General features: G+C 52.0%; 1 protein-coding gene across 1 annotated transcript; it reads left to right on the top strand.

Annotated features, from left to right (window-relative positions):
• Positions 1-14,971: 14,971 nt before the first annotated feature.
• Positions 14,972-24,066, top strand: slc25a18 (solute carrier family 25 member 18). Its single transcript, XM_067234392.1, has 10 exons — positions 14,972-15,003; positions 15,779-16,084; positions 16,428-16,550; positions 17,496-17,551; positions 18,470-18,560; positions 18,822-18,937; positions 19,530-19,716; positions 20,113-20,285; positions 23,505-23,580; positions 23,822-24,066. Exons 2-10 carry the CDS (start codon positions 16,065-16,067, stop codon positions 23,961-23,963), a joined length of 984 nt encoding a protein of 327 aa, XP_067090493.1. The 5' UTR covers positions 14,972-15,003; positions 15,779-16,064; the 3' UTR covers positions 23,964-24,066.
• Positions 24,067-24,592: the final 526 nt, after the last annotated feature.

The following is a 24,592-nucleotide window of genomic DNA, read 5'->3' as shown; positions in this document are numbered from 1 at the left end:
CAATTTAAACCACAACAAGCAACAATGAACAAATAATGGAAAATAAATGTAATAATTCACTGAAGTTTTATAAGCGAATAAAATGGGTAACAATTAGTAGTCCCAATCCAGCAAACACCAGGTTGTGGTGCAGGAAGCCAAAACGAGTATATTATTTTATCGGCAAATCGGTTTTGAAAATGACCGATACCCATAAAAATGCTTAATAATGGCGCCGATAATCGGGCCACGCCGATAATCAGTCGACTCCTAGTCCATACCGGGGAGAGCGGGCCCACCAGCAGGAACAGCCCCAGCAAGCTGTGGGCACTGTGGAGGCACCACAGCCAAAGGTCACCACAGCCAAATGACTGGTTGTCTTCAGAAGATAAAGATCCTCAGTTATTCAGTTACCCCTCAGTTAATTCAGTTACCGCTAACTGTCCTGTTGAGTGCTAATCTTGTGTGTGTGTGTGTGTGTGTGTGTGTGTGTGTGTGTGTGTGTGTGTGTGCGAGAGAGAGAGAGAGGTCTGAGGCACCAGGGTACAGGGCAGCCTTGATAAGACTAGCTGATGGCTGTGGGTTCATATCAGGCTCCCCAGGGCTCCTCCTGCCCCAAACAGCAGTGGTATCAGGGGCTGGGCTGGGGGGCAGCCTCTCCATGGCCCTGCCGTTAACAGCCCCACTAGGGCCTGTCTGCTGGAGGAGAGGGTGGGGGAGGGGAGGCCTGTGTTGTGTGAAGTCTCTTTTCTCCTCTCTCTTTTTCTCACCTCTCCCGCTCCCCCCCCGTTCCCTCTCTCTTCCCCCCCTCTCCTCACCTCTCTCCCTCTCTTCTCACCTCCCACGCTTTCCCTCTCTCCCCCCCTCTGTCCCTCTCCTCACCTCTCCCCCCTCTCTCTCTCTACGTCCGCCCCTCTGATCCCCCTCCGCTCCCACACAGGAAGAGTCTCTCAGTGCGACGCTGCTGAGAGAGTAATGGATATGGGCTCTCGTTCTGAGTAACGGAGTGAGATTAGAGCTGTTGGCTGACAAGTAGCTGCGTCTCCGCCTCCTCGATCCTCGGACGTGTTTATTGGCTCCAGGGCGTCGGGCCGGCCAATCACACCTCCCATAGAGGACTGTGAGGTCCTGAGGCTGGCTCATTAACGTGGTTATAACCCCCATGCTAACTGGTCTGAGCTCCATTTGGCTCAGTTACAGTCCCCTGACTGAACGATTCTAGACAGGATGAGGGGTTTGGTGCTTCTGGCAACTGAAGTCTTTTCGTAGGTCGTTTCACCTCAGGGGAGTTTGCAACTGAAAGAGTTGAGCGACCGACAGTACATACACAAGGACACGGGTAAGTAACTCGTACACATGCTTCGGGCCACATACTGTACACTCGAAGACTGGAAAAAACATGATGCAAAGAGCCCACACTGATCCCAGTTGAGTTTATTAGAGAGTCAATTGTCAGGGCCAGGTGTGACAGGTGGTTGGGGGGCCAGGGGAGATGAGAGAGTAGAGCTGGGCAGGGAGGGAGGCAGGGGGAGAGAGAGGAAGAGAGGGGGGAGAGGAAGAGAGGAGGGATTCTTCCTGGATGAGATCATATGGCCAGGCAGAGGCAGACAAAGAGAGAGGCCAGGCAGAGGCAGTGGCCCCTGGATCAGGAGGATCATCAAGCACAGGAGATGGGAGGCCAGGGGGCCAGGAGGCCAGGGGGCCAGGAGGCCAGGGGGCCAGGGGCCAGGAGGCCAGGCCTCCTCCTCTCAGCCTCCCCAACGCCTGCCTGCTTACACGGTAAACACATTCAACTTCCTCTCAGAGCTGAAGTTTCCTGCCAAGCTGACAACCCAATGGTCTCATTTCCCCCTGCACACACACGTGCACCCACACACACACACGCACGCACCTCACAGACCATTAACATTAGTCTGCTGGCCCATGGTTCCTGAGCTGTATTGGTTCCAGGGAGTGAAGGGAAGTAGAGGGAGGGGTGAGGGAAGAAAGAGGGGGAGTGAGGGAGGGAAAGAGGAGAGAGGGGGAGTGAGGGGAGGGAAAGAGGGGGAGTGAGGGAGGGAGAGAGGGGGAGTGAGGGAGGGAGAGAGGGGGAGTGTGGGAGGGAGAGAGGGGGAGTGAGGGAGGGAGAGAGGGGGAGTGAGGGAGGGAGAGAGGGGGAGTGAGGGAGGGAGAGAGGGGGAGTGAGGGAGGGAGGGAGAGTGAGGGAGGGAGGGGGAGTGAGGAGGGAGAGAGGGGGGGTGAGGGAGGGAGACAGGGGGGGTGAGGGAGGGAGAGAGGGGGGGTGGAGGGAGGGAGAGAGGGGGGGTGAGGGAGGGAGAGAGGGGGGGTGAGGGAGGGAGAGAGGGGGGGTGAGGGAGGGAAAGAGGGGGAGTGAGGGAGGGAGAGTGAGGGAGTGAGGGGGAGTGAGGGAGGGAAAGAGGGGGAGTGAGGGAGGGAGAGAGGGGGAGTGAGGGAGGGAGAGAGGGGAGTGAGGGAGGGAGGGAGGTGAGGGAGGGGAGGGAGAGAGGGGGAGTGAGGGGAGGGAGAGAGGGGGGGTGAGGGAGGGAGACAGGGGGGTGAGGGAGGGAGAGAGGGGGGGTGAGGGAGGGAGAGAGGGGGGGTGAGGGAGGGAGAGAGGGGGGGGTGAGGGAGGAAAGAGGGGGGAGTGAGGGAGGGGAGAGGTGAGGGAGTGAGGGGGAGTGAGGGAGGGAAAGAGGGAGAGGGCGCTGGAGGGAGGAAGAGCAACACAGCAGATGCTTCACCATCCTCTTCTGTCTTTTACAGAAGCTAATGAGACTAAACAAGTTAAACAAGGCTGTTGGTCGGAGCAGGTTTACCTCTGTTAACTGACAGCGCTGGGGGGAGGGGCAAGGGAAGGGGGGCAAGGAGGAGGGGGGGTGAAGAGGTATATAAAAAATGCACCAAGCACTGTTCCGCGTCCAAACATGTCACTTGACTCTGCACGGATTGCTGTGTGTCACTCACTTCCTCTGTGTCGTCAACACCACCACAGTCACGAGCTTCAGTTGGACTCTTTCTGACAAGTTGTTGACTCCTCTTGAAAACATCCTTCCCCCTTCCTCTGAACTGCTTCCGAAGCGGAGCTCTCAGGCCCGCCCACACTTGCGTGTACACCTGAGGAGTTGCATCACCCTGAATCCCTGCCAGGCAGGAAACCAGCCGCACAAACACCTCTGGAGATGTATGCCCAACAGACTACAACTGACATACAGAAGCACACTAAACATTGGCCTCACCCATGTGCCTTTTCCCGCTACCCAATCCCCTCTGTCTCCTCTGGAGGTAGGGGTGAGGCTGGAGGAGTGGGGTGAGGCTGGAGGAGTGGGGGTGAGGCTGAGGAGTGGGGTGAGGCTGGAGGTAGGGGTGAGGCTGGAGGAGTGGGGTGAGGCTGGAGGTAGGGGTGAAGCTGGAGGAGTGGGGTGAGGCTGGAGGTAGGGTGAGGCTGGAGGAGTGGGGTGAGGCTGGAGGAGTGGGGTGAGGCTGGAGGAGTGGGGTGAGGCTGGAGGTATGGGTGAGGCTGGAGGGCTGGGGTGAGGCTGGAGGTAGGGGTGAGGCTGGAGGAGTGGGGTGAGGCTGGAGGAGTGGGGTGAGGCTGGAGGTAGGGGTGAGGCTGGAGGAGTGGGGTGAGGCTGGAGGAGTGGGGTGAGGCTGGAGGTAGGGGTGAGGCTGGAGGAGTGGGGTGAGGCTGGAGGAGTGGGGTGAGGCTGGAGGAGTGGGGTGAGGCTGATGGTGCAACAGCAAGTCATGGGTGGATAAACTAGAAGACACGAAAAGGTGGAGGCTGGGTGGAGAGGCTAGAGGAGGCAGAAAGGCTGGACGGAGTGGGAAGGTTTGAGGCTGAGAGAAGGGAGAGAGGGCAGCCCCTAGACTGGAGACAGCCAGAGGAAGCCATGGGGAGCTGGAACAATGGAGCGGGCTGAAACAAACCCTGGAGAAAGTGCCCCTCACCCCACCCCACCCACAGCCCCCTCACCCCCTATGTGAAACCATCTGATGCATGTACTGCTGTTCTCACTTGTCAATCAGGGATGGGGGAGGGGAGGGGCCCTGACGACGTGCTGTGGTGTGGTTGTTATGGTTGTTACAGACACAGAGCCGAGCAGGGCAGAAGAATGTGTGTGAGTATTAATGAGGGATCTGGACCCTTCAGGGGTTACAGGGTGTGAAGGAGGCGGTTTGGGGCTGTGACGTGCAGCAGGGTGTGTGTGTGACGGGAAGATGAGCAGGGAGGGTGTTGGAGGAGAGTGTGTGGCCTGTGTGTGTGACAGGAAGATGAGCAGGGAGGGTGTTGGGAGGGTGTTGGGAGGGTGTTGGGAGGGGGGGGGGGAGAGAGAGAGAGAGAGAGAGAGAGAGAGAGAGAGAGAGAGAGAGAGAAAGAGAGAGAGAGAGAAAGAGAGAGAAAGAGAGAGAGATGCAGTGCAGAGACCCGCTCTGGCAGGAGGGCAGGACTCAGGGCTTGATACAGGAGGATCAGACAGGGCTTGATACAGGAGGATCAGACAGGGCCTGGCGGAGCTGAAAGGCTCATTGTTGCAGTGTGGAGGTCCTCATGCAGGCCTCACAATGCAGCAGGCCAGCACAGGGTTAAAGGTAGAGAGCTCACGCCAGAGACCACTGATCCCTTCTGAAACACGGCCTGCTGACCTAGCGCTTATTGATGGCTTGAATCTCACCATCAATGATCACTTCCTCCTTAAAAACCAGCGCGGGGAGGGAGGCTCTGTTGAGGGAGCGACGGGCCCCCTCGGACATCAAAGCCCTGTAACTCAACCCAGACATCACCAGCACACTTTAAGTGGCCGTTATCTCCTGCCCTAACCCAGGCAGTGGGAGCTGGGGGGACCACAGGGGGTGAACGGGCTAAGACTCCATCCCAACAAATCCCCTCTGGCCTAAATCTTCCTTTCATGGCAAGGGGACTCCAAAAACCAAATCTCCAAGCTAGGACCAGCCCAGCCCCAGCCCCAGCCCCAGGCAGGCAGGCCCCAGGCAGGCAGGCCCCAGTCAGGCAGGCCCCAGGCAGGCAGGCCCCAGGCAGAGCAGGGCACCTCCAAGCTCCAGGGGAAGGAAGAGAGAGAGAGCGAGAGCGGAAGAGAGAGGAAGAGAGAGGGCGAGAGAGGGCGAGAGAGGGCGAGAGAGGGCGAGAGAGGGCGAGAGAGAGAGAGAGAGAGAGAGAGAGAGAGAGAGAGAGAGAGAGAGAGAGAGAGAGACACCATCTGGGGTTTAGTCATGGTGATGCCAAGGCTGGGGCTGCTGGGGGCTTGGAAGGGAGGGGATGAGGCTGGAGGGGGTGAGGCTGGAGGGGTTGAGGCTGGAGGGGTTGCCTGGACTGGGGCTGTAGCTGTTCAGGGATTGGGCTGTTGGGAGCTGGAGTGCACACTTCAGGGAAAGACTGGAGAGTTGGGAGGCAGAGCTTGTGTTGTCAGTGGAGACGGCAGCCTCGCCTCCCCCTCCCTCCCTCCCTCCCTCCCTCCCCGGCACCCTAATCTGCTGACTGGCTTTGTCGGCCCACTGTTAATCGATTCACCCTCAAAGCAAATTAGTACCCGGCTCCCATCCTTCTCTGCCTGTCTCCAGTTTAATAAACGGCCACAAAAAGAGGCCAATTTCCCTGGAGCGCCGTCCAGATAGGATCAGACAGTTGATGAAGATGTATGGAATCCGACGTGATGTTCCTCCAAAACACCAGCACATGCCGGGGCAGGCCGACACAGGAGAGCAGGAGAGGGGCTGAGAGGACAGGAGAGGAGGAGGAGAGAAACTGGGGGGTTGAGAGGAAGAGAAGGGTTGACAGGACAGGAGGAGAGATGCTGGGGGGGTGAGAGGACAGGAGAGGAGGCGAGGAGGAGAGAAGCTGGGGGATTGAGAGGAGAGGAGGCGAGGAGGAGAGAAGCTGGGGGGTTGAGAGGAGAGGAGGCGAGAAGCTGGGGGGTTGAGAGGAGAGGAGGCGAGGAGGAGAGAAGCTGGGGGATTGAGAGGAGAGGAGGCGAGAAGCTGGGGGGTTGAGAGGAGAGGAGGCGAGGAGGAGAGAAGCTGGGGGGTTGAGAGGAGAGGAGGCGAGAAGCTGGGGGGTTGAGAGGAGAGGAGGCGAGGAGGAGAGAAGCTGGGGGGTTGAGAGGAGAGGAGGCGAGAAGCTGGGGGGTTGAGAGGAGAGGAGGCGAGGAGGAGAGAAGCTGGGGGGTTGAGAGGAGGAGAGAAGCTGGGGGGTTGAGAGGAGAGGAGGCGAGGAGGAGAGATGCTGGGGGGTTGAGAGGAGAGGAGGCGAGGGGGCGAGGAAGAGAGAAGCTGGGGGGTTGAGAGGAGAGAGGATGTGAACAGGGACAGGGAAGGGCACCTAGAAAGAGAGGGGGGTCTGGACAGCCCAGTGGCCCTGCTGGAAGGCCTGGGTAATGAAGGGCACATCCTTGAGGACCCTGTGGTGACAGCAAAGGCTGGCTGGATGTAGAGGCTCCAGGATTCGAGGGCTTATTGAACAGCTCCACTGCCAGAGAGCCAAACAAACAAAGAGCAGAGCAGGACATGAAGGGGACAGACAGACAAACATTACCCCCCCCCCCCCAAGGTCTTCTGTCAGCCACTCAGGACTGTGATTCGTTCCTCCACCTCCTCTCTCCTACCTCTCTCTCTCTCACTCCTACACCTCCTCTCTCCTACCTTTCTCTCTCTCTCACTCCTCCACCTCCTCTCTCCTACCTCTCTCTATCTCGCTCCTCCACCTCCTCTCTCCTACCTCTCTCGCTCCTCCACCTTCTCTCTCCTACCTCTCTCGCTCCTCCACCTTCTCTCTCCTACCTCTCTCGCTCCTTCACCTCCTCTCTCCTACCTCTCTCGCTCCTCCACCTTCTCTCTCCTACCTCTCTCGCTCCTCCACCTTCTCTCTCCTACCTCTCTCGCTCCTTCACCTCCTCTCTCCTACCTCTCTCTCTCTCGCTCTTCAGGGCCCCCCCCCCCCCACCACACACACACGCTCTTTTCACCCTCTCCCTTGGCCTTGAGACTGGGAGCCAGTGGCAGTGAAGTGTAACACAGGAACAATGTGCAAGGAACCGTTTTGTGAGCTCTGCCAAGATGAGAAGAAGAAAAAAAAACTCCATTATCACCCGGCGGATCCACAGCAGCCATGCCACCTCCACGCCACCCCCCCGCCACGCCACGCCCCCGCCACGCCACCCCCCCGCCACGCCACCTCCCGCTGGATCACTGCGTTTGTTAATATCCAGCCCGGTAGTGGTTTCACAGGACACAAAAGTTCTGCGCTCAACGGTGACATTCATAAAAGGGGCTTCTTGGGACGGTATCGGGTTTGTTTCCAACCCGTGGCCAGAGAGCTTCCTGTCCTGTCAGCCATCCCTGCTCCCCCCCTCCTCCCCCCCCTCCCCCCCTCCTGGCCTGGGCTCCTCTTACCTACTGATCCTCACGACCAGAGGACTTGAGTCACTGCACACCGGACACATGACCTGGCCTGATGTAGTATTAAAGGGAACACACAACCCCTCACCCATCAAGCCTGCCTCCTGGGTTTAGCCCTCGACATATGTACACAAAATGATAACGTTTGTACCGAGTCTGTGTCCTCCAAACAATAGACAGATCTGGACTTTACAGTAAGCTTGCTCTCTCATCATAAAGGCTGGGTACTTTCTGCTGACTGTGGCAGCTGACTCAGAGAGGACCAGGCCTGAGAGAGGCAGGACTCCAGAGCTGTGAGGGGTGGAGCTTGCCGTGTCCACAGCCCCACGCTGATCACCAGGAAGTCCTGGAATGTTGACACGGACACCCGAACTCGACTCAGACACACACACGACACTCCGTCAATACCAGAGAGGAGTCCACTCCGTCACAACCAATGACAGCCACTTCCTGGCCCGCCTCCCGCACCTCTCGATCCCTCCCCCACCCCAGACCTAGGTAAGCCTAACTAGCAGACAAAACAACTACTTAGAGAAACAGAAAAATAACATAAAATGCCCAAAACACAGACTTAGCATTCATAACACAAGTGTCATCAAAAACAGTCACCAGTCACCTCAAAATAAAAGCATGTTTTTCTCATCGACTGCCGACAGCAAACATGCGTCAATCGGCAGCTTGGACTGAGACAACAGGGTGGACACGCACTGGCACGTGAAACTGCAGACCATCGCTCCCCCAGTCCAGCCGTGGCTGCTGGTATGCACCGTGAAGTCTAATAAACATGGCAGAGATCCCCCTCCAGCCCAAACAAGAGCCAGGCTCCATTCTATAAAGGTGTCCCTGGTGTGCCCTCCTCAGACCCGGGGAGGCCAGCCACAGCCCTCTCCTGGGTCCACAACCAACCTGGGCCGTCGTCACGGGGGGAGGGAACGAGGATCACAACAACTGTTCGGTAAGGAACAGGCAGTTTCCACACCTTTCAACTGATTTCGATAGGGGGGTTTTATCCAGGGGGGAGATAAGAAATCGCTCCAAAACAGGGAAGCATGTTGTCGGAAGGTTTAAAGGACATACACATCTTAAAACTTGCATTTTTGCCCTGAGCTTTTGCTGAATTTGTGGCCCTGTAGGGAACATCTCTGAGCTGGAAAGTGGAACATCAGTCACCTTTAGCAGGAAGTATCTCACAGCCTGGGTCATCACACCATCCCACGCCAGCGGAAATACATCCCATCCGAACTGCTCCTCTCCTCCAGGGATAATATTTCAGGCCTATCCCCGTAGAGCAGGTCTAATAGTGGACCGGTCCAACATGCCCGACCACTACTGTTACCCAGCGAAACCTGCCGTGGAGCCACACAACCCTAACCTGCAGAGCGAGTCTGGACACCGGCCGTGTGGATGTTTACACAGTGTCACACGAGGGGACATTGGGGACCTCAAGTCTCTGCTCTATGGAGGAGCAGAGGGGCTTGTCCCCTGCCAGTCCTCTCAGCTGATCATTGACTCAGACCAGGTGACACGGACCAGGTGACAGACACAAGGCCACATCAAAGACCTAGATCCTCTTAGATTTGGATTTGTGAGCCATTTAGTGAGGCAGTCCACCTGCTATTTTGAGCATGTAGCCTTTTAAGACACAGGTTGGGGTTAAAAACTGCACTGTTAGACCAGGTCCAGCCACCACACTGACCAAAGCAAGTCTTGATTGGAATACAACTGGATTTCACACGGATATTTATGCATCGTAGTATGAAAGCACAGAAACTGATTATTGTGCTGCAGGAGAGTTTTGACCTTGGACTAACGTCCCTGACAAATCTAGACACGAAGATCAAACATATAAATATTTTCTAAGTGTGTCACCGTCAGAATACGCCATCCATCAAATAAAAAAGATGCTACTGGAAATCCTCCTCGGTTAATGCAGCCGCCGCAGTAGCACATGTGATCTGAACCTAGTGATGCGGTTAAAGATGGATAACTCATTCGCTCGCAGCTGCGGGACGCGGACCGCGTAAAAACAAACGGCGCAAGACGAAAGAGCTACAGTACAGAGACAAACAGAGGGGTTGGGGGGGGGGAAATACCGCGCATAATCATTTTCACCTATTAGATTGCAGTTAATGTTACACCGTCGTTTGATTCACTGATAACCCGGCTTACAAAAAAAACAACAGCAATAGATTAAGATCGGCAACTTTCCTGTAAACTCGGGGTGATGCGCGCCCCCCCCCCCCCCCCGCTCCACAACCACTCATCAAATAACAAAGCGATGCCTACGTGTTTGTATCTCCTGAAGGGGGTTGGGGAGGATGAGTGATGGGGACTTGTGATGCGTGATGTTGACCTTTCCCATTTTCTCAAAGTAGCCTACAATCATTCCTCGATGGATCACAACAATGTTATAGCTTAACTGCGTAGGAAACAAGTATCTAAATTGAGGGTAGATTTACTACACGCGATACTCAGTAAAAAAATAAAAAAGAAGGGCGATATAAAGTAATAGTATGTAACATATCATAAGAAATCAATCTTGAGTGTACCGATACAGCGAGGATCTTCGACACTGGAAGAGCTTATCTCTGCGTACTTTACAGAAAACGCGCATTTTAACTAACCGTTTAATGGGAAAACAGGGTTAAAGGAAACAATGCATCAATGGCAACTGCGTCCCCGTCTACCCTGGGCAGATGGCTTGCAAGTGCAAGACAATAAACTAAAAACTCGTGTACTTGAATTAGCAATTACTTTAAAAAACATTCATGGGATCCAACATGAGTAGATACCGCCCACTGTATTTATTCACAACTTCACGTGTAATGTATTGCTTTATCTAAAGCCATTATAGAAGTACTCAAAAGTATAGTAGTCAAATTGACTGTCTTATCGCTTTATTACTGTTGTTAAACTTTCCGCTACCTTCAATAAAAAAGACTACTAGTGTTCGATTGTGGACATAGCAATTTAATAATCGCAAGCTGGAGATTCTCACCAAATAAAAACAAACAGGTCGTACCAACCACATGGTGGCTGGTGCAATTTCTACTGGTCAGCTTACTATAAAACACCACTCACAGCATCCAATATTAACTCTTCAGGGTCTACATTTTCGGTGTTTTCGTAAAGCACAACCCAGCGATTAGCACTTCAATTATAGTTTTAAGTTGGAATTGCTATCTCATAACATTTGCCAGTTAGTTAGCCTTCTTGGCTAACCCATTAGCTATGTATCTAGCTCGTTTGGTAAACACACAAGTTCTGAGTAGCTACTACTACTAGCTACGCTAGTTTGCTAGCAAGGAAACCTAGAAGCCGCAAGTTCGTTTGTAAACTGACAAACAAATACAGTCACACAGTATGAGCAAAAATGTAGCAAATAGCTTGAAGTGGCCAAATATCGGGCATTTCCTGTCACAAAAAAAATATCACTTTACACTTTATTTACCTCTATTTCAAAGTCTGGAAGGTTGAATGCTGTCCTGAACAACGAACAGAAGTGGGCTATGGCGGGGACTTCCCACCAAGACTGGATCTCTTCCACAGAAATTGTACATCCCTGGGACATTTTCAAACTGAAAATTGTGTTACTTTGTTTCTCACATTAGAAATAAATCCTCGATGTATGTGCGTAAAGTCTTCGTAATGTCTAACTCCTTTCAGATATATGACAAAAGTTGCTGTTGTCGTTCCATTCAGTTGCCATTGCGACCCGTACTAGAGCGCTACAATCTGTTTCAATCAGAATTTCGCAAGAGCCGAACAGATGGGATGGCGCTACCATTATCTCAGCGCTAAGAACTGTAGGGGTGTTCAGATGGTCACGTAGTCTTCTAAAGTAAACGTAAATAATCGTGGGGATCTTTATATTGGTAATTTACATATTATAAAATAATGTATAAGTTCGACTGCCACGATTTCACTACATAATCTTCTTGCTTTGGTCACATAATTTTTTGCAGCCATCACTACCCCTTCGGTCTGATAGACTAGTCCTCAATTAAAGGGAATGCGCGTGTTCCAAGACAGGCAACATTTCAGGCTTCGGAGCAGAGCGTTACTTGAAAGAAGTTAGACAATAAAGTATTAGAAATCCACAATTAAATAAAAGTGGTTTCATTTTTGAGTTACTGAATGGGAATTGTATGACATTTGTCTTTGATTTATGTTATGGAGCTATAAGCGTAATAACTCAAATAACATTTGACTTAAAGGCTGCTCAGGTGTGAAACAATAACGACTATTCATAGTCCTACAGCTTAGTAGGTAGGTAGCTACTGAATGTAATTGTCAACACCAGTCAGCGGTGGAGTAAAGTTTAGAATGTAAAGCTTTAGCTCCCCCCATCGTAGAGTGGACAAAGCACATGTAATGGGTCGGGACATTAGAATTGGTGACTGACCGCTGGCCTGAATCCATGTATCGTATTGCCTGTCTTTTACCATTAAAAAATCAAATGGACTGATAGTATGTGCATCTACACCCAACCACATATTGAGAAAATCCGTTGACTGCTAATTTCACACAATTTATTCTGAACACACAATTAACAATCAAAGAAGATGAGGAATCCGTGATCATCAGTTAATGTCGGTTGATAATTATTGACAGTTTGGACTACAGTATAAGAAAATAGGACGCGTTTGTAAACCTATATTGTCCGAAGGCGGGTGGGACTGAGCGATTGAGTAGTCACCTCAGGCATGGCAGTGGGCAGCTAACTATCACGACTGTCAAGGCGGTGATGGGTTTAGGTCCTCTGGGAACCTCACCCTTCAGCACTTTGACGTTGCTAGGAGACAGAGCAATGTGTTGTCCAGTGTTCTGGAGCCAGGCACAGTCAGGTACTGCTGTAAACCAGTCAACAAACTGTTGGTGTGGAATGTGCACAGACATTAAAGTTCCTGAGTACAAAAAGCAGAATACATTCTGACTCAGAAAACTGTTACACATATCAATTCAATACTCTTAATAATACTTAATAATAGCCTATTGTAGTTATAGTATAGCCAGTTCGGTAACAACAGTCTACATTGTTAAGTTGCAAAATACACTGCAGAGAATTAATGATAATTAATAAATGATTGTAATAAGGAGTGGTGTCCAGGATGTTGGCTGTGTGGGGAAGGAGTCCTTGAATCTTTGATCCAGGCTTCCCAAAGCTCTACATAACAGCTAGCCTAGATAAACCTGGACTGCAGATGGAGTTGCATAGCAGAAGAAGAGATGAGGGGAAGGTGGAACACAAGTTCCAGATACCTCAGATATGTACCTGTGTTGACATGTGTTGTTTGCAACATCAATTTTGGTTTGGTCTTTATTCTCCTAAACCTCAGGTGTGCTTGAAAAAAGGAGGATTTTGGTTGAACATCATCCCACCACAAGTTAGTCATGTCTGTTTAATGATAGCACCAGGGCCGGTTCAGGACGTTTGGAAACTCAAGGCTAAATGCATGTTGAAGGCTCTCCAAACCCTTCCATCTTTCAGAATAAATAAAAAGCACTTGAAACAACAATGATTCCTAACCTTTTCATGTATACAACACAGACTTTCTGTGCCCATCTTGATTGGTGGACTAGTATAGTGATGTTCTGGAGGCCCTGCCTCCTAGCCTGTTGCCCCGCCTCCTAGCCTGTGGCTCCAGGCAGTTGCCTACTCTGCCTATAGTCTGTTCCCTTTTTTTCACCACTGGGGTCCAGAACAAGGTTGTTAGAAACACTGTACTCACAAACCCTGATCTGGTTGATGCGTACTCTCTATCTCAACATCTGACATCAAGGTAGCCCGCCCAAGTGACAAACTAATACATGGACTCAAGTTATGATGCCAAACTGACTGAGTCCACAATGCTTGGATAGGTAAACGTACTGTATTCATTTAACAGATGCTTCTATCTAAGGCGACAGACAGATGGGGATTTGAACCGGCGACCTGTTGATCTGCAGAGAAACTGAAATGTACCCATGGGCTGATCCATGGTCTGATCAGGATCCAGGTCTATAGGACATGTCTGTAGGTGATATCAGTCTCTGATGTACTCATAACCAGTAGTGAAGGGGTGTGCGGTGCCTGCAACCCGACACCAAGCATCTGGGGGCCACTTCCACCCAACGCGACAAACGAGGGGGGGGGGGGGCGCTCTCCCATTGGACGATTCTGAAAGGCTCGCCAGCCAGCAAGAAAAAGTCGACTCCTCCACAAAAGACGATCCGCAACACTACCGCTCATTCGGTGGGCACAGGGCAGAAACTCACTAAATACCAGAATTTAAAACACGTTAAAGAAGACTTCTTTGACTCAGATCATCTTTTTGCTTTTACTGCATTTAAACTTTGTTATTTACGAGTTAACAAGTCATAACATATGCCTTACTTAATTTAATGTATCCTATAGATAAATTATTAACACAGTCGTTATTCCCTTTTCAGATTTCAAGTGACCTTTTTCACAATCAGAATATAAGTGATGCTATAATTTCCATTTCACGACAATGTAGCCTATTTAAGTGAAGGAATTTCCATGAGGATATGACAAATTATCATTGTCCTTAGTTGTTTTCCGAAATCAATACTTCAATCAATGCTCATAAATAGATAGCTGGAGGGCTTGAGCTTATAATCAAGTTGTCATTTGGTTGCGGTCGCGCTTTTTCAATTGTTAAATATAGGATATTTAGTATTAAACTGTTTTACAGTGTTTCGTTTTTTCTTTCTTTGGGTGTTTGTTTCACTCTTCAAGCCTGTAACTAAGTGGTGAATTGTCTGTCTTTATTTCTCTGGGAGAAGTTGTGCCCTGGGGCTATTATGTAATGTCGGTCCCAGTGAATGGGGCTGCTGCTCATATGAAGGGCCTTTGTATTGCAGTTCAAATAGTTGGATTGTAAAACCAATATTTCTTCCCAGCATTATGACCTGACATGACTGGAGGGTTCAGTGTGTGTTCGTGTGTGTGTCTGTGGTGCTGTGTGTGTGCATTCAACGGCCGTAGAGTTTATGTCGCGTCGCGGTAAGCGAGAGCTGTGTTGCCGTGGCTGTGTCACAGAGTCACCAGGAGAGGGAGGGACTAGGAAACAATGCTGGTGTTTGTGCAACGGCCCCTGATCGGCGGCTGGCTCACTCAGATCGCTCTCGCTTGACTACCGTTGCTGCACACATTGTTGAAGTGAAAAGAAAAGTGGACAGCTTCATCCTATCTGCGGGATGCATTGACAAAGGTGAGATCCCTCCCAACCGCTGCATCTTTCTCATGATATTTAGACACTTTTATTTCCCCGACTGTCAGTCGGATAAACTGTGTCGAGCGAGTTGGGTGATGTGGTGGGGTTGAGGGGGAGCTGGAGGCTGGGTTTGGCGGCTGGTAGACACCATCGTCTGTGTTTTGGCAGGGGAACGGTGCGCGTGAAAGGAGCGGAGCTGAAAGAAAGTTTCACAGAGAGGCTCAGTGAAAGGCATGTGCAGAATGTGACGGGGCTCGAGCACCGTAGCCACAGAACTCCAGGAACAGCAGAGGTACCGTTAGAAACGGGAGGAAACAGTTAGAAAGAGGAGGATGTGGTGATGGAGGAGAGGAGGAGAAGATAAATCAAGATTGGAGAATGTGTCTGTATCAAGGTGAGATGAGGAATAACTTACTTTTTTTCCCGAGGGAAGAGGGACGAGAGGATAGAGGTTTACGGTGGTAAAAATAGACAGACGGGGAATGGAGTTGGAGAGATTAAGAGAGAGATTAATTAGGGAGCTGAGAGTAGGAAGGAAGGAAAGAAAAAGAGGCAGAGTGGTTGAAAGAAGAACAAGACCGGACTAGGAATGGAATTTGATAGCCGTGAACTTTTAATGGCCTGGATGGTATTATGATCGTCACAAAAGCCTTTCAGGCCCAGATAGACTATTGTGAAAATGTAAGAAAAGTTCTCAATTCTACAAGGATCGAATCTCTGTTTCAGTGCTTTGTAAATTGGGCATTTTAAACATGGTCTAAGGAAACCGGGAGCTCTTCATCTTTTAGATTTGCCCTCCTTGCTAGATGACAGAGGCTTGCTCTCTTATCCCGTTTAGCTGGCAGATTAGTGAGCTTAAGATGTTCTCTTCCAGCGTGGTGACAACAGGATATCCTGCTTTAGAATTGTGAATGACTACCTCTACCTTCAAATTCACAAGTCATTGTTTGGACACTCCCTTGTTTGATACTTGTGTGCATCTCATGCAGACCCCAGCCAAACCATAGTCACAAAGAGGGGTTTTATTACTTTAGTAAATAAACCCTTTTGTGTGAAGCAGAGCTTGTAGTACAGTGCATATGTGTATTGTACTACCAGGTGGCGATGCAGGGTGAGATATCAGCCCTTCTGAGGCACAACATCACTGTGTTCTGTTTCTGATGTGACAGACCCAGGAACTTGAACCAGGCGTAGCTGTGCGGGGAAAAACCCCCAAGCTCGAAGGCTGGTCTAAGAGGACTCCCTTCACCCTAGGTGGTTGGTGCCACATTACAGACGCCTGGAGATTCTGCCGGAGCCAGGCTTGAGTGAGGCCGTGCTGCAGCTGGGGAGAGAGAGGAGGACGAGAGGGGCTCTGTGGTGCTGCGGTGGGGGTGGAGCCCGGACGTGGAGGTGTACCATCGTCAGGAGGGGGAGAGAATAGGCCGGGGGGCTGGGAGCCCAGCCAGAGCCAGGATGGCCGAGCAGAAAGTTAGGTAAACAACACCGTGTCTGTTAGATTCAGATGACCTCCCCACACTGCATGTCACTCTGTCTTCACTCTGATTTGACTGAATCTGGACCAGATGACGATATCACACCGTCCACTGAGTCAAAAGAGAAAATATTGGATCATCATTAAACTACTACTTTAGTTATTATTAGTATATACTTGTGTATCTGCCTCTGTACTGAGTGTATATGCTTGTCTGTGTTCTTCAGTGAGTGGTTTTGTTCATGTATCCGTGTCACATGGTTGGGCTTGCGTGTGTGTGAGTGTGTGTAAGCGTGCTTATGTGTGTGTGTTTATGCATGTTTGTGTTTTTCCTCCCTCTGTAGCCTCACTGCTAAGCTGATTAATGGGGGCGTAGCAGGACTGGTGGGCGTGACCTGTGTGTTTCCTATCGATCTGGCCAAGACTCGCCTACAGAACCAACAGGGAGCAACGATCTACAACGGGATGTGAGTGTTAAGCTCTCAGCGGAGAGATGTCAGACTTAGCATCTCTCTGAGTGGGAGGGTGGGACTTCCGCCCCTTGGATGGTGGGACTCCTCCTGGTTGTGAATCCTCAGAGCCTTGGACAAACTTGGCCCTCCTTAGCACCTCTTGCTGTGGGCGTAGTAACGTTGGCCCTCCTCCTACTGTGATTAGGTTCCTACTATGGCTGTTTGGACGTTGCCCATCTGTGATTACAAAGTCTTGGTCTGTCTAAATGTGATTACAACTCTGATTCCAGATAGACTGTCCCTAGAGGCCTAGCCTCTTTGACTGACTTAAAATATCAATGGCCTGAAGCTTTCTGTTAACAGACTTTAACTGTGGGCTATCTAATAGTTTGTTTTTATTTAACCTGGGGCTACAGAATAGGGCTTTTGGTTCATGTTGGCTGGTTGTCTTGGGCTCTGTTTGTGTGTTTGGGTTTTGGCCGGAACTGTAAACAAGGGTGTGGTGAGAAGATGAGAACCACATGTTACTGAGTGGCTTCTATCCATTATGAGTCACAGAGGGAAAATAGCTTGGATTTCCTTTGTTACTAAGTTACCCTGCTGGCAGTTCAAGAGGTGTCCTTGGAAATGAACCCTCTGGAAAGTCAGACTATTATTTTTAGTTCCTGGGAAAACTGGTCATTTAGTTGGAACCTTTGTTTGAGGATGTACTTCTATATGGACTGATAAAGGTTCCATAAAATGATCTACGTAAGGGTTCTCATCAAAATGAATCAGTTCCAAGGCCTCTACTGGTGGGATTTGATAATGCTGCATGTTTGAATGATTGGTAGGACTGTGTTTTAATATCAAACTATGGCTACCAGGAAGTGACTTCCATATTTGATCAGTCAAATAGCCAGAGCAGTTTCAGTCCAATCATACCGTCACCCTGAAACCCTTTCTCCTTTTGATATGAAGGTTGGATTGTTTGACGAAGACAGTTCGGACAGAAGGCTACTTTGGGATGTACAGAGGTACTCTAGGAGTCAGTTCTCTCTAACACACAACTAACCTCAACCCTGACACTTCACATTCTACATTTTATTTAATTTAACAAGTTGTAAACTTTACTTTACTATAATATATCCCCTGAGAGAAACGTGCCTGGCATGTTACATCAAACATAAAAAGTAGCAGTTTTATTTACTTTAGTTTAAAAAAAAACTGTCTGTTTATAACTAAGGGAAGTTATATCCTTCATAAGAAAAATATTTTTATAGTATTCCATTATCAGTCATCAGGCTCAGGGTGAGAATGTGACTGTGTGGTGTGTGTGGTAGAGTGAGGCTGTAACTGTGTGGTGTGTGTGGTAGAGTGAGGCTGTAACTGTGTGGTGTGTGTGGTAGAGTGAGGCTGTAACTGTGTGGTGTGTGTGGCAGGGTGAGGCTGTAACTGTGTGGTGTGTGTGGCAGAGTGGTTGTAACTGTGTGGTGTGTGTGGTAGAGTGAGGCTGTAACTGTGTGGTGTGTGTGGCAGGGTGAGGCTGTAACTGTGTGTGGCAGAGTGAGGCTGTAACTGTGTGGTGTGTGTGGTAGAGTGAGGCTGTCTTGGTGTGGTGTAGTAGGGTGAGGCTGTCTTGGTGTGGTGTAGTAGGCTGAGGCTGTCTTGGTGTGGTGTAGTAGGGTGAGGCTGTCTTGGTGTGGTGTAGTAGGGTGAGGCTGTCTTGGTGTGGTGTAGTAGGGTGAGGCTGTCTTGGTGTGGTGTAGTAGGCTGAGGCTGTCTTGGTGTGGTGTAGTAGGGTGAGGCTGTCTTGGTGTGGTGTAGTAGGCTGAGGCTGTCTTGGTGTGGTGTAGTAGGGTGAGGCTGTCTTGGTGTGGTGTAGTAGGGTGAGGCTGTCTTGGTGTGGTGTACAGGAAGCTGTTGATGTGATCCATGACTGTGTGACCCTGCAGGTGCTGCGGTGAACCTGACTCTGGTCACTCCAGAGAAAGCCATCAAACTGGCAGCCAATGATATCTTCAGACAGAAGCTCTCCAAGGACGGGTACTTCTGTTATTCTGGTCATGTCGACGCTAAAACAAGGAACACATATCGAATCATGATTTTATTGCCAAGTTGAAAGTAGCTAACATTCCTCTCATATTGGAGCAGCCAAGTCTGTATTTTCCAATGAAAATCCTCAGTTCATGCGGTTTTGTAAACAACGATTTTGACATGATAAAACTGTGAAATAAGAGTGGTTTCGCCATACCAGAGAGACTATTGGCTACTGAGCCCTGCTCTCCCGGTCATCTTCCCCCACAGGAAGTTGCCTCTGTGGGGGGAGATGCTGGCAGGATGTGGGGCTGGGACCTGTCAGGTGATCGTCACCACCCCGATGGAGATGCTGAAGATCCAGCTGCAGGATGCAGGGAGGCTGGGTGAGTCTGGGAGTCTGGGTGAGTCTGGGAGGCTGGAGGGTGGGTGAGTCTGGGAGGCTGGAGGGTGGGTGAGTCTGGGTGAGTCTGGGAGTCTGGGTGAGTCTGGGTGAGTCTGGGAGGCTGGAGGGTGGGTGAGTCTGGGTGAGTCTGGGAGTCTGGGTGAGTCTGGGAGGCTGGGTGAGTCTGGGTGAGTCTGGGAGGCTGGGTGAGTCTGGGAGGCTGGGTGAGTCTGGGGGCTGGGTGAGTCTGGGAGGCTGGGTGAGTCTGGGGGCTGGGTGAGTCTGGGAGGCTGGGTGAGTCTGGGAGGCTGGGTGAGTCTGGGTGAGTCTGGGAGGCTGGGTGAGTCTGGGAGGCTGGGTGAGTCTGGGGGCTGGGTGAGTCTGGGAGGCTGGGTGAGTCTGGGGGCTGGGTGAGTCTGGGAGGCTGGGTGAGTCTGGGAGGCTGGGTGAGTCTGGAGGCTGGGTGAGTCTGGAGGCATGTTTACATCTTTCTGTGTGTCTACAAGTTTTATAATATAGTTTGTTCATGTGTGTACCTGTAAATGTATATGTGTGTATCTATGTGTGTATGTATCTGTGTGTGTGTGTGACAGCGGCCCAGAGGCCGGCCCCAGCGCCAGCGGCTGCTCCAGGTCCAGCTCCGTCTCTGGTGGCCCCCCGAGCCCCCCATCCCTGCCCCCCTGCCCCGCCCCGGGCCTCCGCCACCAGCATCACCCTGGAGCTGCTGAGGACTCGAGGCCTGGCCGGCCTGTACCGCGGGGCAGGAGCCACTCTGCTGAGGTAACCACACACACACACATATACACATATACACACATATACACACATACAGTACCAGTCACAAGTTTGGACACATTTTCCCATTATTATATAACTTGTGGTTTTGTTCTGGCTGCCTTGGGGAGACTCTGCTAATAAAACCAAACATGAATCAATAGACTCCTGCAGCTATGTCTGTCTGCACTCCTACTGTGAACTGAGGCACCTTTTTCTCTCATTCACTCTCTCTCTTTCCTCTCTCTCTCTCTCTTTCCCCTTTCTCTCTCTCTCTCTCTTTCTCTCCCTCTTTCCCCTTTCTCTCTCTTTCCACTTTCTCTCTCTCTCTTTCTCCTTTCGCTCTCTATCTCTCTCTCTCTCTCTCCCTTTCCCCTTTCTCTATCACTCTCTCTTCTCCAGAGACGTACCGTTCTCTATGATCTACTTCCCGCTGTTCGCCAATCTGAACGCGCTGGGCCGGAGAGGGCCGGGTTTCCAGGGCGACGTGCAGGAGAAGGCCCCCTTCCTGCAGTCCTTCATGGCAGGATGCACCGCCGGCTCCGTGGCAGCTGTGGCCGTTACACCCCTGGATGGTGAGACAGAGAGGGAGAGAGAGAGAGGGAGAGAGAGAGAGGGAGAGAGCTGGAGGGAGAGAGAGAGAGGGAGAGAGCTGGAGGGAGAGAGAGAGAGGGAGAGAGCTGGAGGGAGAGAGAGAGAGGGAGAGAGCTGGAGGGAGAGAGAGAGGGAGAGAGCTGGAGGGAGAGAGAGAGAGGGAGAGAGCTGGAGGGAGAGAGAGAGGGAGAGAGCTGGAGGGAGAGAGAGAGAGGGAGAGAGCTGGAGGGAGAGAGAGAGGGAGAGAGCTGGAGGGAGAGAGAGAGAGGGAGAGAGCTGGAGGGAGAGAGAGAGGGAGAGAGCTGGAGGGAGAGAGAGAGAGGGAGAGAGCTGGAGGGAGAGAGAGAGAGGGAGAGAGCTGGAGGGAGAGAGAGAGAGGGAGAGAGAGAGAGGGAGAGAGCTGGAGGGAGAGAGCTGGATGGTGAGACAGAGAGGGAGAGAGAGAGAGGGAGAGAGAGAGAGGGAGAGAGCTGGATGGTGAGACAGAGAGGGAGAGAGCTGGAGGGAGAGAGAGAGAGGGAGAGAGCTGGAGGGAGAGAGAGAGAGGGAGAGAGCTGGAGGGAGAGAGAGAGAGGGAGAGAGCTGGAAGGAGAGAGAGAGAGGGAGAGAGCTGGAGGGAGAGACAGAGAGGGAGAGAGCTGGATGGTGAGACAGAGAGGGAGAGAGCTGGAGGGAGAGAGAGAGGGAGAGAGCTGGAGGGAGAGAGAGAGAGGGAGAGAGCTGGAGGGAGAGAGAGAGAGGGAGAGAGAGAGAGGGAGAGAGCTGGAGGGAGAGAGAGAGAGGGAGAGAGAGAGAGGGAGAGAGCTGGAGGGAGAGAGCTGGATGGTGAGACAGAGAGGGAGAGAGAGAGAGGGAGAGAGAGAGAGGGAGAGAGCTGGATGGTGAGACAGAGAGGGAGAGAGCTGGAGGGAGAGAGAGAGAGGGAGAGAGCTGGAGGGAGAGAGAGAGAGGGAGAGAGCTGGAGGGAGAGAGAGAGAGGGAGAGAGCTGGAAGGAGAGAGAGAGAGGGAGAGAGCTGGAGGGAGAGACAGAGAGGGAGAGAGCTGGATGGTGAGACAGAGAGGGAGAGAGCTGGAGGGAGAGAGAGAGGGAGAGAGCTGGAGGGAGAGAGAGAGAGGGAGAGAGCTGGAGGGAGAGAGAGAGAGGGAGAGAGCTGGAGGGAGAGAGAGAGAGGGAGAGAGCTGGAGGGAGAGAGAGAGAGGGAGAGAGCTGGAGGGAGAGAGAGAGAGAGAGAGAGCTGGAGGGAGAGAGAGAGGGAGAGAGCTGGAGGGAGAGAGAGAGAGGGAGAGAGCTGGAGGGAGAGAGAGAGAGGGAGAGAGCTGGAGGGAGAGAGAGAGAGGGAGAGAGCTGGAGGGAGAGAGAGAGGGAGAGAGCTGGAGGGAGAGAGAGAGAGGGAGAGAGCTGGAGGGAGAGAGAGAGAGGGAGAGAGAGAGAGGGAGAGAGCTGGAGGGAGAGAGAGAGAGGGAGAGAGAGAGAGGGAGAGAGCTGGAGGGAGAGAGCTGGATGGTGAGACAGAGAGGGAGAGAGAGAGAGGGAGAGAGAGAGAGGGAGAGAGCTGGATGGTGAGACAGAGAGGGAGAGAGCTGGAGGGAGAGAGAGAGAGGGAGAGAGCTGGAGGGAGAGAGAGAGAGGGAGAGAGCTGGAGGGAGAGAGAGAGAGGGAGAGAGCTGGAAGGAGAGAGAGAGAGGGAGAGAGCTGGAGGGAGAGACAGAGAGGGAGAGAGCTGGATGGTGAGACAGAGAGGGAGAGAGCTGGAGGGAGAGAGAGAGGGAGAGAGCTGGAGGGAGAGAGAGAGAGGGAGAGAGCTGGAGGGAGAGAGAGAGAGGGAGAGAGAGAGAGGGAGAGAGCTGGAGGGAGAGAGAGAGAGGGAGAGAGAGAGAGGGAGAGAGCTGGAGGGAGAGAGCTGGATGGTGAGACAGAGAGGGAGAGAGAGAGAGGGAGAGAGAGAGAGGGAGAGAGCTGGATGGTGAGACAGAGAGGGAGAGAGCTGGAGGGAGAGAGAGAGAGGGAGAGAGCTGGAGGGAGAGAGAGAGAGGGAGAGAGCTGGAGGGAGAGAGAGAGAGGGAGAGAGCTGGAAGGAGAGAGAGAGAGGGAGAGAGCTGGAGGGAGAGACAGAGAGGGAGAGAGCTGGATGGTGAGACAGAGAGGGAGAGAGCTGGAGGGAGAGAGAGAGGGAGAGAGCTGGAGGGAGAGAGAGAGAGGGAGAGAGCTGGAGGGAGAGAGAGAGAGGGAGAGAGCTGGAGGGAGAGAGAGAGAGGGAGAGAGCTGGAGGGAGAGAGAGAGAGGGAGAGAGCTGGAGGGAGAGAGAGAGAGAGAGAGAGCTGGAGGGAGAGAGAGAGGGAGAGAGCTGGAGGGAGAGAGAGAGAGGGAGAGAGCTGGAGGGAGAGAGAGAGAGGGAGAGAGCTGGAGGGAGAGAGAGAGAGGGAGAGAGCTGGAGGGAGAGAGAGAGAGGGAGAGAGCTGGAGGGAGAGAGAGAGAGAGAGAGAGAGCTGGAGGGAGAGAGAGAGGGAGAGAGCTGGAGGGAGAGAGAGAGAGGGAGAGAGCTGGAGGGAGAGAGAGAGAGGGAGAGAGCTGGATGGTGAGACAGAGAGGGAGAGAGCTGGAGGGAGAGAGAGAGAGGTAGAGAGCTGGAGGGAGAGAGAGAGAGGGAGAGAGCTGGAGGGAGAGAGAGAGAGGGAGAGAGCTGGAGGGAGAGAGAGAGAGGCAGAGAGTTGGAGGGAGAAAGAGAGAGGGGGGGAGTGGGAGGAAGAGAGAGAGAGGGAGAGAGCTGGAGGGAGAGAGAGAGAGGGAGAGAGCTGGATGGTGAGTCAGAGAGGGAGAGAGCTGGAGGGAGAGAGAGAGAGGGAGAGAGCTGGAGGGAGAGAAAGAGAGGGAGAGAGCTGGATGGTGAGACAGAGAGGGAGAAAGCTGGAGGGAGAGAGGGAGGGAGAGAGCTGGAGGGAGAGAGAGAGGGGGGGGAGTGGGAGGAAGAGAGAGGTGGACTGAGAGAGATGGAAAGATGAAAAAAAAGAAAGAGAAGAGAGGTAGGAGAATGGGAAGAGAGAGAGAGATGGAGAGAGACAGAGAGAGAAAAAAAGAATGAGAGAGAGTGGGAAAGGGAGAGAGGGAGGAAGGGGGAGGGGGTGAGAGAAAGAGAGTGCAATGACCCTAATTAATGAGTCTCCAGAGACTGACGATGTGTGCGTGTTTATGTGTCGGCAGTCATAAAGACTCGTCTTCAGACCCTGCAGAAGGGGGAGGGAGAAGATTCTTACCGAGGCATTGTTGACTGCACAAGGTGAGACCACACAAGCACCATCAACCCTCAAGCTTACTGAGGTGAATTCATCTTAATTTCATCGTTGATTACGAAACATACACATGATTCCAAAACATCCCAGAATATAGTGTGTGTGTATAAGTACAACAACAGTTAACATTAAATAAATAACATACAACAAACAGCATATCATAACACATTTGCACACTCCAGACAGTGAAATGTAAGAGCACCAACTACCATTCTGACCCTCATCCAGGCGCATCTTGGCTCGCGAGGGTCCCTCTGCCTTCCTGAAGGGGGCGACTTGTCGGGCGCTGGTCATCGCTCCCCTCTTTGGGATCGCTCAGGGCGTCTACTTCCTGGGGGTGGGAGAGCAGCTGCTAGGCATGCTGGGATAGCGTCAGCCGGCTCCGGTGTCTCTGTAAAGCCAACACACTGCTTCCTGCAGCAGTGGGGCGAGAGAGGGAGGAGAGACATGGGCCTTGACCACACGAGCAGAGAGAGAGAGAGAGAGAGAGAGAGAGAGAGAGAGAGAGAGAGAGAGATGGAGAGAGAGAGAGAGAGAGAGAGAGAGAGAGAGAGAGAGAGAGAGAGAGAGAGAGAGAGAGAAGAGAGAGAGAGAAAGAGAGAGAGAGAAAGAGAGATGAGACAGAGATGAGAGAGAGAGATGGAGAGAGAGAGAGAGAGAGAGAGAGAGAGAGAGAGAGAGAGAGAGAGAGAGAGAGAGAGAGAGAGAGAGAGATGGAGAGATGGAGAGATGGAGAGAGAGAGAGAGAGAGAGAGAGAGAGAGAGAGATGAGACAGAGATGAGAGAGAGATGGAGAGATGGAGAGATGGAGAGAGAGAGAGAGGTCCCCATCAGTTCACCAAAGTTGGAAAAGAACAGCAGTGAGGGAGACTTGAACCAACAGTAAACACTTATAATGTTTCTCTAGATTCCTGAAAGGTGTGTATAGTCTTCTAGGTATACATGGTCCTATGTATGTGTGTGTGTGTGACTGTGGAGGTATGTTACCCAGATTGCTAC

Source organism: Osmerus mordax, chromosome 4, assembly GCF_038355195.1.
Source record: "Osmerus mordax isolate fOsmMor3 chromosome 4, fOsmMor3.pri, whole genome shotgun sequence".
In the NCBI taxonomy this organism is placed as follows: domain Eukaryota; kingdom Metazoa; phylum Chordata; class Actinopteri; order Osmeriformes; family Osmeridae; genus Osmerus; species Osmerus mordax.
This window is presented reverse-complemented; position numbering and strand designations above follow the sequence as displayed.

Excerpts from the sequence above, each read along its gene's own strand:
- slc25a18 (XM_067234392.1), top strand. The coding sequence starts at position 16,065 with ATGGCCGAGCAGAAAGTTAG. Across the intron at positions 16,551-17,495 it reads GCAACGATCTACAACGGGAT|GTTGGATTGTTTGACGAAGA; the intron begins GTGAGTGTTAAG and ends TTTGATATGAAG. Across the intron at positions 18,938-19,529 it reads GCAGGATGCAGGGAGGCTGG|CGGCCCAGAGGCCGGCCCCA; the intron begins GTGAGTCTGGGA and ends TGTGTGTGACAG.